General features: G+C 36.7%; 2 protein-coding genes across 2 annotated transcripts in view; one reads left to right on the top strand and one right to left on the bottom strand.

The window, feature by feature from the left end:
- Positions 1 to 3,919, top strand: part of GCNT3 (glucosaminyl (N-acetyl) transferase 3, mucin type) — a 5,945-nt gene extending 2,026 nt beyond the window's left edge. The window contains exon 2 of the mRNA XM_035899528.1: positions 3,806 to 3,919. Within this exon, the coding sequence (XP_035755421.1) occupies positions 3,806 to 3,919 (114 nt within the window). The remainder of the gene's footprint in view (positions 1 to 3,805) is intronic.
- A 1,538-nt stretch (positions 3,920 to 5,457) lies between these two features.
- Positions 5,458 to 12,273, bottom strand: part of GTF2A2 (general transcription factor IIA subunit 2) — a 7,666-nt gene continuing 850 nt past the window's right edge. Inside the window, exons 2-5 of the mRNA XM_009643960.2 lie at positions 11,922 to 12,061; positions 11,291 to 11,395; positions 9,837 to 9,963; positions 5,458 to 8,247 (exon numbers count right to left, since the gene is read on the bottom strand). Coding sequence (XP_009642255.1) covers positions 8,222 to 8,247; positions 9,837 to 9,963; positions 11,291 to 11,395; positions 11,922 to 11,993 — 330 coding nt within the window. The 5' untranslated portion in view covers positions 11,994 to 12,061 and the 3' untranslated portion in view covers positions 5,458 to 8,221. The remainder of the gene's footprint in view (positions 8,248 to 9,836; positions 9,964 to 11,290; positions 11,396 to 11,921; positions 12,062 to 12,273) is intronic.

Below are 12,273 nucleotides of genomic sequence, written 5' to 3'. Positions count from 1 at the left end.
AAAGATATTTTTGTGAGGAGTGCTCTCAGTAATATAACTGACATGTCCAGCAGTGTATCTGGCCTTTTAGAAGAACAAAATAATCATCCAACATGTTGTTTTCTTAAGTTTCTAGAAGCTGAAAGATTTGTGAACTTCTGTGTTTCACCCACATACATTTTCCCACCTTCTCACACTAAAGCCAGCCACGTTCCATGGATCCAACAGCTTTTCACTACCTATAATGCTAAGGGATTAATTCAGTTGTCTTTATACTACAAAAAAAAAAAATCTTCAAGTAATTTTTTTGTCAGTAAACACTCTCACCTTTATAAATTCAAGGTCTATGGTAGAGAATTAGCATTATACAAAGAACATCTGAAGCAATTCCTTAGCACCAGGCTACATTAAAATGAAGTTATGGCTGCAATCATACAGATCTTTAAAACATTGATTTAAATAGGATGAGAAGACGAAATAACTGACTTGAAAAGGTCTGTCATTGCAATTTTCTTAGACATTTTAAAATGAACTTGGTTGTAAAACACTGATTTTTAAAATGCCATGGTGATCTCACAGCAAACATAGGCAAAACCCCCAACTACTGGCAAGAAGAGCTCTCAAACAGAAATATCCAACATATCATTGGGCATTTGTTTATTCAAAAAGAGCAAATAAAGTGATAGGATTGCTGGTCCCAGTGGGAAGCCATGTAAATATCTCCATGTCTAGTGCATTCTTTTAGAACAAACAAAACTTCTCTGCTGACTCAGGGTAAGAACTCAAGTCTCCCAGTGTAGAAGACTGCATCTAACCACTGCTGCCTAATCTGATTTCGCTTGTTGGAGCACTTTTCATTTATTTCAAATTAATACATATTAGCCCCAGATGGTAAACTACTGCCAGTGGCTCATTGGGGGACTGGGATACCTTCAAGTTTCTGGACTAAATCAGGCAGAGTGGGGTCAGTGTGTTTTTGACTATTGGCAAGGTGTTGTCTTTTTCCCTTAGAAAATGGAGAAAAAAAGGTGCATATTCATATTCATACTTCTCTATTCTAAGGAATCACATCAAAACCAAACCCATCCATGAAATAGATGTCTGTAAGAAGATCTAAATAATGTATTTCTCAAAGAACCTTCTGAGCACCTACAAAAAGTGAAAAGGTGCTTGAGGGGTGGAAGAAACCCCAGCATGAAATAGTGATAGATTGTTGAAAGAGGGACCTCTCTATTATTTTGCAAATGTACCTATAAAGAAAGATATATACTTACAGGTTACTTACAGACTTGTTAACAGTAATTTTTATCCCCTTCATTCTGCAAATATGTTTAACTTATTCAGCTGTTTCTTCTCTCAATGTGAAGTATTGCTTGTACAGGCTATTTAAATGACAGTGTTTAATCTATTATTGACCGATGCTCTCCTGACAAAAAAAAAATGGTATGGATGGAGAGACAGAGACAAGCACTTAGATCTGGGGGAAAAAAAAGGGGGGGCCCACTTCAAATCTGTACCATTTTAAGTCTTTTAGTAAAGTCAAAATGCTTTTTCTTTTAATGTTACTTTTAGCAATCTATGCTCTTCCTGTTTAGACCTGGAGACAGAGTATCTAACCATTTATCCACATTTGAAAGAGCTTGTCACAGAACATCACAGCCCCAAGTGAAACCAGCATACCACAAAACCAGCTTGGCGACACATTTAAGAGGGACAACAGTTACCTAACAACATAGCCTACGCAGCCTTCTCCATTCAGAGAGATCACTGGTTTGTATGAAAACAAATGTTCCAGCATTATTATCTGGAGATTTAAACAACTTGTGAACTTCCACATCCAATTTTCTTGATTAAAAGAAAATTTTCAGTTTCTGTTGGTGTTATTACTCACAATTTATCTCAAGTTATTTGGTTCCAAAACCAAAGTCATATCTCGTGCAAATTTATTTTCAACTCACTCTCTACTTTTAGTAGTGACTTCATTTCTTCTGAAAGAATGAGACTACTCCCAAATTTAGAAGGTGAACTAAGACAAAAAGATTCTTACAAAGGCATGTTCTCAGAATTTCCTCTTCCAAAGACATTAGAAATGTCAGATTTATGAATGCAGCCACATATCAAAGTAGTGATACAGAAAATTTTAAAAAAAAAGTCTTTTTACCCGTGACAAATGACAATAAAAAATATCACTCAGCTCTAATATAGAACTTTGTATTCCAGAGATCTCAAAATATCTTAGAAATAAGAAAGCCGTCATCTTAGAAAACTAGCAACAGGTCACAAAGAAAAGATGTAAGTTGCCAAGGTTAGTTGCAGAACTGAAAAAAGGATAAATTTCAAATAGAGTAGAACAAGCTCTAGTACAAAGTAGCATTAGCATATCAGAATACAGGATCACCTCCAAAAAATAGGTTAAACCCCTATGAAATTCATCAGTAAAATCTTGGGTTATCCAAATTGGAAATATAGTCATATCAGAAATATTAGCGTTAACTTTGTCTAGTGAGAGCATGAAAATCTACTTCTGACACTTCTGTCTACAATCAATTGTTAACTAACACCTGAACTTTAAATATATCACCAGTTGTTTAAGGAGGAAATAAGTTGCAAATTGCCATTTACCTTTCAAGATAGGCACAGGAGGAAGGTGAAATTAATTCTGAAATCTAAAACAGATTTATTTTTTTAAAACTCACCTGACTTGAATTTATATTTTATTTCCAAGTGGTTTTCACCTTATTTTTACAAGGACAACCTAATGTGAGCTGAAACTAGAAAAATACATATTTACACGGCAGGTCTTCTTAACTCTAGTTAGGAGGGTCTGTTTCCTTCTTGCTTTGCATTTCCTTCATACTTTGTCTGATCAACTCTGAAATGTCCTATAGTAGAGAGATGGGTCAAATGGAAAATTCAGAGGAAATGGGATAATAGATTCTGAACAAACTAGAAACAAACGTGACCTATAGAAACAAAATATCTGTAAAGTATTTGCAGTCATGAGCAAAATGGATTCAGGGAATGGGGTTAGGGTGTCCTTTTTCTTCTGACTACAGCAGCAGTGACCATGAAACATTAACTAGACTCTCAGTGAGCTATTTTCCACTTCCTTCGAGGGTGCAGGCACTTTTAACACAAAATATTAATATATCTGTGACTTACTACCTACCAAGCCATAATGGCTAATTTATACAGTAAATTTATCTTTGAGCAAAGCTATTTCCCTAACAAAGATCACCCTTTAAGTTACAGCAAAGGAAGAGTCTGTATCTCCCAGTACAGTCTTATTAAACTTAAAATGCTTTTTACCATGCTCCTATTTTCCCTCCCCCAGGTAATTTTAGAGTACAGAAAAGCAAAACCAAGTCACTAGTACCTTAACTGAAATACAGCCTCCTAAGCTGCTGAGATCCTTAAAAGCAAATATCTGTTTTGAGTAACTCTCATCTACCTCATTGTACCTGGTCATTGTGTAACAGTATATAATGATCCTGATTAAACTTGTCTTCTGGGAATTCATCGTAAATTCTTCCTGCTCTACACTGTCATTTAATCTCTGTGTGTCTCATAATATTTAAAGTCGTGTATTGACATCCCTGACTGAGCAAACAGCTTGCTTCAGAGAACACCCTGTTTTGCACACTTAGGGAATTCACTAAATCCTTTTTCTCAGAAGCCACGTTTAAACACAGGCAGTCATCCACAGCCACTGCTGTACTTTTTCCTTTTCTTTGCTTTCTATTATTTACTTTCTAAATAGAAACATCCACTCCAGCTCAAGGTCAAGGTACAAACATATCTTTTACTTTCTCTCTTCTACTGATAGGTGGAAGCAACTGTGACCTTTCTGAAGAAAATCAGCAAAAAAACCCAAATAAATGAATCAGTCCATAACACTATAGGCAAGGAAGAACCAAATAGGCAGCAGCAAGTATGCTGACTGTCTAGCAAGTGAGATGGTTTGTCTTCCACTGGATATTGAAATAGCTTAGTATAACAAAATTGCAGTTAATGCCTTTAGGTGTAAGTTCAACAAATTTTCCAAAACCACAAAGTACATTAATCATATGAACATGGAGGGATTAACTTTAATTCAAACACAAAAAATTGCAAGTGACAAGAAAGTTATGGATAGTAAAGCAATAAAAAGCAGGAAGAATATTGGCACCAGATCCCCATACCTTCTCTTTGCTCCCCCCACCTTCAGTGAACTGAAACAGCTCCACAGAAGTAGCAGATCTGGGGCATGGACAAACACCATCCCAGAAACATGGTTAGAGCCAAAAAGAACATGTGCTGCCAAGCCAAGTGTCAGAGCTTGCGTTGACAGCTGTGAGGTTTGCAGGGATTAATTCCTCCAGAAACATAGGCAAGCTTCTCTTCTACAGTGAGCAGACAGAAGTCTTTATCCCATAGGCAGATACTCCCTGAGGCATCACTGGAGCAATTCTAGACATCAGAAAGCTTATTCCCAATAATTATTTACACCTCAGTATGCCTCAAGAGCTGTTTTCTAAAGAGACGGCAGAGTTAACAGGGTACATACGTCATGCTGAATGGAGAGTTTAAGAAAAAAGGATACTTTAGAAACAACAACAAGAGAAAAAAAATATAGAGGTAAGCTAGGAACAGAGAGTATTTCCAAACAAAATCCAGAAAAAAGCCAGATAAGGTTGGAACACCAGACCTGTGTGAAGTTTACTTTAGAAGCTTTAGAAACCATAAAGCAACCCTTATTCATGTTGCTTCTTCACAAAACCAACACTAACTTCTGCAGTTTTTAACAGTATTCACTGTTAAAACAAACACTAAAGAAGCGATACCTGAAGCTTCTGCACTGTATCATAACTGTGCAAGGAACAAGGCTGCCAAATGCTTCTCTGTTGCATATGCACAGATTGCCCTTTGGCTCTAAAGGCCAGCAGACCACAAGAGCAGAGAATAGTACTGGTCACAAAAACTCAAGTATTCTTTGTGTATCCAGGTGAACTCAGTAGTCTGTAGACATCCAGATTTTAATTCATGTCCTAGAAGCATCTCACAGATGCAAAAATATCAGATACCTGCACTGCCTAACACTGCACTGTCATGAAGGAGACAGAAAATGCATATGTAAGCTAATTTTACAAACAATAAGTAGTCAAACTTAAAACATATTTATTTTGTAAAATAAATACAGAGTACACAGAAAACAAAAAGGATACTGCCATCAGAGTGGAAAACAAGTGGTTTGCAGAAAAACAGCTTGATGCATTTGCCGTAACCAAACAGAGCTAGCCCATGTTACCAGAAAATTTTAAACAGCAGTATTAAAACATTAACCAGATGTGAAATAAAGCTTCTAATACCACCAATAATTAGGCAGGCAGTAGCAATACAAAAGGTTCAGAGTATTGTTTGCCTTTCTTCAGTTTTTATTTTTGTTTGGTAACTTCTTTCTTCCTGTTGTTTTGTATGAGGCCTTCTCAGATTTTCAGCTTGAGAGAGGAATGTCTAGATCACAGAAGGATATGCTACGACTGCCCACTCATTCGTTTGCTGTTTCACCTGAAACATTCCCTTAGTCCCCATTTGTGCATGCTTTCTAGCCTTTCACACAGACTCAATTACACAGATTCCCTCAGCACACAGTCACTTCATTATCACTGTGCCCAGGAAAAGATTGCTTCCTGTCCCCAACCATTCCAGTTGCTCCAAAAATCTTTAAAGTCTGTTGTGCATTTCCTTTAAGACTACATTATTATTAGCAAAAGGAAAAATCTTAGAACAGTTCAGAAGCATCTGTAACATTTAATATATTTTTCATCTGTCACTTTTTGCCACTTGCTTAACTCAGGCTAAACAACAAGCTGATCAAGAACATCAGCATCACTTAAGCTTTTGCACATTTTTTCAGTACAGTTAGACTCAGGTACAGAGCACTTAAATTCATTTCGCAATGTCCATCTCCTTTTCAAATGCTTCCTTACAAGGCAAGGCACTATTCAAATCTGTTTTCACACCAAATAGGAACTACCAGGTAAGCAGGGTATACCATTCAGAGTATTACTGTTACGCATCACCTTCTCCTTCCAAAGGACCAGCTCTAGAGCTTCAATGGGACTATTGCTACTACTTTTTTCAGACAAGTCAGTAAAGTTGTCCTGAAATAAGAACATAGTAATTTCTGGTTCCAGCTCAAATTGAATCTCACTGATTACTATGTAGCAGACATGGTTGTCAACAAAATTATTTCTCCTTTCATTTGTAATTTTTCTTAGTATATATATTAATTACCTTATTTTCTTTTTCAATTAAATATTTATTTTCCTTTCAATTAAGGTAGCACTAAGCCTGGGAGTGCTAAAGTAGTAGTACACAACTGTTGAAACACAAGAGCAGTCTGATAGAGGAGTATCAGTGAAATGTAAATATAAATCCATTCCACACAATAACCTCACATCATCAGTACAATTGTGCCTCTCTATTAAATTTTTTTTTAAAATGGAAAAATGCCATAGTAAATATGTTAACGCACACTTCATTGGAACAAAATCAGATATATACTTATTTGCATTAGGAGGGAGTCCAAAGGCTACAGAGAACTGGAGATTGAGAAGTTTCTGTCCAGAGGCAGAAAGAGACTGCAAAGAGATGGAGGTAGGAACAGCAAACTTTTATACTTGTAAGGGCTGAAATTCAGTTTATGACATGATTATTAGAGAACAAAGTGTTTAAACCTAGAAGATTGTCTGATGTAGAAAAAGAAAACCACGCTACGGATATATGTTTGCATCCTTTAAGATAATGACTTGACAGAAACTTACTGTGCTGTTCCAATCAGAGAAATAATCTGTTTTTCTGGTTTCAACAATGGTTATTTACCAATCTGCAGTTTGCAGCAGAGAAAATCTAGCATAGATCCAAGACAAAAAAATTAATGGTAAACGTAATACACAGTCTAGCAAGCAAGTTTGTGAACTCCTTTCTCACTTGAAGGGAAGCAGAAGTTAACCAAACCCCAAATATGTATCCTTTGATGTCCAAAGGTAGGATTTAGAGAACCTAACATATTGGTCTGGAAAGGTATTAGAAGAGATACTAAAGCTTTATTACTTTAATTAATAGACTGGGCCATTGACACATAGAGAAAGGTTTCAACATGTAAATTATGCTCGTTTTGGCACAACCTAAAGATTTAGACTGATCTGAAAATAATTATCCCCTGGCTTTTCTTCTGTCCAGTTTCCAGTTTCTAGTGGTCTGTAAGTAGCCTACTGTCACAAATAAATGCATTTGACACTGCTGAGGCAGCTAGCATTCCTATGACTGCACTGGAACAATCACTGCTGTTAAGTCAGACAAATGAGCTGTCAGTATATTACATTCATACTTCTAGTGAAGAAACTATTTTAAGGGTTTCTTGATTGGAGTTATTTAGTGGAATGTGTAAGTCTAAAAAGAACAAAGTTATCCATTTGATATCTCAAAATTCATAGCTCAACTTTTCCTCTGAAGTCCTGTTGGCCAGGTGTCCAAATAAATGTATTCCACATAAATACAAAAAAACATTAAAACAAGCAGCACTAAGATTTGCTGAGAATTTAGTGCAATCTTATGAGACTCAGTTTCATTATTTCAATTTGATTAGCTGTGCGATAACTTTAATACTTGGGCTAGTGTATTATTAGCAGAGTTATTAGCATTATTACCAAATGGACACATTTATAGATAGAAAGATGCAGTAACAGACAAATATACTGGCCAGCATGAGCTGCTAAACTTTTACTTATGTCCTCCTCCATCATTCCGAAACAGCCATTTCTTGCAACACTAATCGGTGCAACCATACTCAGAACCCTGTAAATGAAAGACCTTTGCATTTGCAACATTACTTTAAACACATCTGGACAGTATTGGGAGAATATATTATATTAATGATCATTTTTAAATAAAATTTTCCAATGATCACTCATTCACAAGTTTTTAAATAAAAGTTTATTACAGAAACTATTTTGAACAAAAAAGGCAACGGTATCTGTTGTAATTTTTTTTAAAAAGTTACATTGTATTCATGCCCTATAAGGTGAACTGAAGAAATGCTACAGGTATTTCTTCTGCCATCATTTTGTGACACCTTCTCGTATAGATTAACTCACATCTGCATCACAAGAATTAAGTATGAGTGCAGTCCCTTTCCATGCTTCTCTCCAGAAAGCGCTGCATATTAACAGAAAATATTGCAGACAAACCACAGTTCTATTCATTCTGCAGTATTGGAACCAGTGTCTAGGAAAGAAAAAAGAAAGTGAGAGTAATACATACCACCACTACCATTGAGTATAAATTAAAGAGAACCAATGCCATTAACTAATACCTTCCCCAAGCTCAAAAGCATTCCCCAAGCATTTTAGAACACGTTCTGTACCGTGCATGTGATGCACGAACTGCTTGTGCTGTTTCACTTCAGTTAACAACATTGAAAAGGGCCAGCACAAAACTTCAAGGTTGTGCACACACATGATTTGCTCTTAAGGCATTAAAAATACAACCAGCTTTGCTCTAACTTGTAGTGATACACAAACACTTTATTGCAGTCAGCCACAAGCACATCTGGCTAAATCACATGATCTGCTAAAGAGAAAGAGGTTTGCACATCCAGTAGCATAAGCTCCTATGGAGCATGGGCTATAGTTTATTACACATTTTGAAACAGATGCAATGATGAGCACGACCATAAAACAACTGAGAGCAATTCTCTGTTCTGAACTTTTGTCAGAAGCACCAATTAACACCAGTGCAATTTCTGGTATTACTACCATTACTGCTTTCTTGTCCTTACAGCTACGGAAAAAGTACGTAACTTGGATACGGAGAAAAACAAGTCACTGTTTACTACCTTCCTTTAGCAAGTCAACTTCTTGTGGTGAAAAAAAGGCTGTAATGTTAATGGCAACTTTAAGTCACCCAGTTCCTTAAGTCTTATCTGCATGTTTTATCAAGAGTGAAAATGATTAATACTTGGAAAGTAAGGTTTCTGTCAACTCTAGCACTACAATCTGAAGTGACCACTGTAATCATGCCAGGATCGGGAAGCCATGAAGTACTGGTTTCAGAGGTCTAGGGTATATTTAAAGCCTTTTTCATTCTTAGTTCTTCCTTTTAGCATCACTCCCCGGGGATGAAACAAGTGGCATCATTTCACACATCTTTAGCAATATTCTGCCACATCAATGGTTTTAAAAGTTAAAAACAAGTTTGCCACAAAAGTCACTAAATGACTTTTTCCACTAAAGAATTTCAAGGAACATTGACAAAAGTAATCCAGTCAAGCAGACATGGAACATAAACTCCCGTAAGCAGTGTACGTACAGTAGGCCTGTTGAGCAATACATAAATCTTACAATAAGATTTGCAAATGCTAGCCTAAGCTTTTCACGTGCTTGGGTCCCCTACTATCAAATCCAACAAAAAAATGCTTAGACAGTTTTCTCAGACAATTGCTTTCTCAGACTGATGAAGCACTCCTTGAATTCAATAAAACATGGTGCTGTTCTAAAAAACAGGTTAATACTAGAAAAATTACCACACAGAAATTCAATTAAGGTTACCTGTGGCTTTCTAATTGCTCTAGTAGTATGTACTTCCCAACAACAGGCATACAGCAGTCTCTAACACGTTCCTATTTCAGTGCGTATGAGTGAAGGAAGCATTTAGCTTGCTTCTGTTTCATTTCTCATCATATGTAAAAGGGAGTGCAGCCATACTTTTGTCTGAATAATACAATCAATCTAGCTTTAATCAGACATTTGGTCAAAGCTTTCTATAAATGATCAAGTCTTGTGTCTCAGCTTATTTATATCATATTCTATACTTACTTTTTCCATCGCACGCTACAATTTTCACTTTATCCACTTTCACAAGTTCAGTGACCTCCCTAAATTCAACATCGTTCAATACAAATGTCCATACGTTGTCACAGAACCTGTATGTATTCAGAGAACCCTTTAAAAAGACAAGAGACATTTTCTATAGGATGCATCCCGAAGTAAGAGAAAATATGATGTTTACTATCTACTGAACTATGTACCTTCTAGAACTAGGTCTGCCATAAAGCCAGCTGTGAACCTGAATGCGTACAAACTTGGCAAGCAAGCAATTCTGAGGAAAATTGTAGTTTAAATGCCCTCCAGTGGCTGAAATTTTCAAGACTGTGTATATTATAGTCTATCCAAGGGGAAACTTCACAGGTACGCTAAGAAGTTTTATAACTTTTCTAATGTGTATGAGGATCAGTATCAGAAAAGATTTCTTAAAACATGGGCCATTAGAAACATCAGTTTCAGCAGTGATCATAACAAGATATGAATTCTGCAACTGTTTAAATAAAGGAATAGTTTAAAAAAAATCATGACAACACTGACCTATGTGACATAAAGGGGTATCCCTCATGTTTGATGTATTAGTGAGGATGTTAATGTGTAAACATTTTGGCCTTCATCTTCACATATTTTAATACTCTTGAACTTAAGCTCCAAATAACACTTTTTTAAATTATCCACTGAACACATTCTGAATGCTTTTCTATACGACGTTACATACACAAAGCAAGTTAAGTGTATTAGAGGAAAGAAGTTACGCTCTTTTTAACATATCTATCTGATTTAAAAATCTAAAATCTTAAGAACTCACTTCATTAATGTGTTCCACATAAGACTATAGAGGAAGTATTAGCACGTAAGTTAACAAGACAACTATTTTGGGGTTTTTTTGTTTTCTTTTTTCCTCAAAATTACAATCAAGTTGACATTTAACAATTTGCTGGCTGACATTAATTAGGGTGGCTGGCTGGGAAAAAATCCAAACTTATTTTTCTATGATTCCTACAGAAAATAACTACAAAACCATCCAGTGACCTGCATAAGGGTAGATCTACAACTCTCTAGTCTCTCTTCACATTATAGATGTGGCTGACAATCTGGCCTCATCTCACTTCTGCTAGGTACAACTAAGAGAAACAAGCCTCCCTCCCCATCTGCAAGACACTGGGGATGGCAATGCTACCCATCAAAGCAGTTCCCTCTTCCCCTGCTTTCATCTGCCCCCCAAATCCATTTCTGATTTTTGTATTCCTTCAAAAAATTCCTGGCAGAATAAGAAGATAACAAGCCTTACAATTGCATACAGAATGTATGTGTCAACAGTCATTATTTCAGAGTCAAAAACGGACCTTCATAAGTTTTTGCTTAGAGCACACAGCTTTTAATGACAATCTGCACCAATGCTTAGTTACTGTACCTCGTGAAGGACTTTTTATATATTGTTATCTTACCCTGAAGTTGACTCTGTTCCTGACTCGTTGTGCCAGTGCCGAATTTATAGCTTTATCAAACTGAAGTAGCACCTGAAGGGCCAGCTGAGGTGTGATTTGCTGTGACTAAAGTAGTTTAAAAAAAAGTTTTGAGTTGTTTCAAAGTAAACTCAAAAATGCATAAAAATTAAAACCATCAAAACAAAGTTCATGTGAAACAGGTCTTTAGAAGAACAATTTACAGAAGTACTATGTTCCTGCGTTTACTTCCTTTTTCTTGTTTTAACTCTGAGAGAAGAAACAATGCGCCAACATGAGGTTTTGAGCTACACAAAGATTTCTTCTGATAATATTCATTGGAAACAACCAGAAGAGCAGGGAATCGGTTACAGAGTTCCAGATTAATCTGGCTGTTCATTTACCGGGCCACAGAACAGGGGATTATGCCACTTACATAAAACATTTTCCTTCATCTAGAACGTTAGGAAGAAGACGTCCCACATGCACAGAGTACCAACAGCTTTTGATTTCAATCAGTAAGTTTTCCAAACGTTGGCCAAAAGTACCCTGATACAGCAACCACAAAGCCGTTTTAATAATTAACCTCTCTTTTTATTAAGCTAATCGCCCAGACCCTAAACCCCACAGCCACCTGTATGAGCTCATCCAGGCTCTCCTGAAGACTGTTCCCCAGCGTGGTGTTTCTATACAGCTGATATGCCATGGTTTACCGAGATGGGATGGACACCTTCCTGATCATCCACGGCTCTGGATGCCTGTTATGTCCTCGCTCTCATATTAAACAAACAAACAACAAACACACAAACCACCAAATTAAAAAAAAAATCTAAAAACCATAACAGAGCCCTTAAAGCGCAATGCTCAGCAAAAGCAAACAGTTTAAAAAATCATTCCACAATCGCTGATCGGCAATTAAGAATGGCTCAAAAGCAAAGCGTGAACACCGGCAGGAAACCCCGGGCGCCGGGGACGGCACCGGGAGG

Source organism: Egretta garzetta, unplaced genomic scaffold (assembly GCF_000687185.1).
Source record: "Egretta garzetta isolate BGI_Z169 unplaced genomic scaffold, ASM68718v1 scaffold287, whole genome shotgun sequence".
Taxonomy (NCBI): domain Eukaryota; kingdom Metazoa; phylum Chordata; class Aves; order Pelecaniformes; family Ardeidae; genus Egretta; species Egretta garzetta.
Note: the sequence above shows the minus strand (reverse complement) of the source record. Positions and strands in the feature narration are given on the sequence as shown.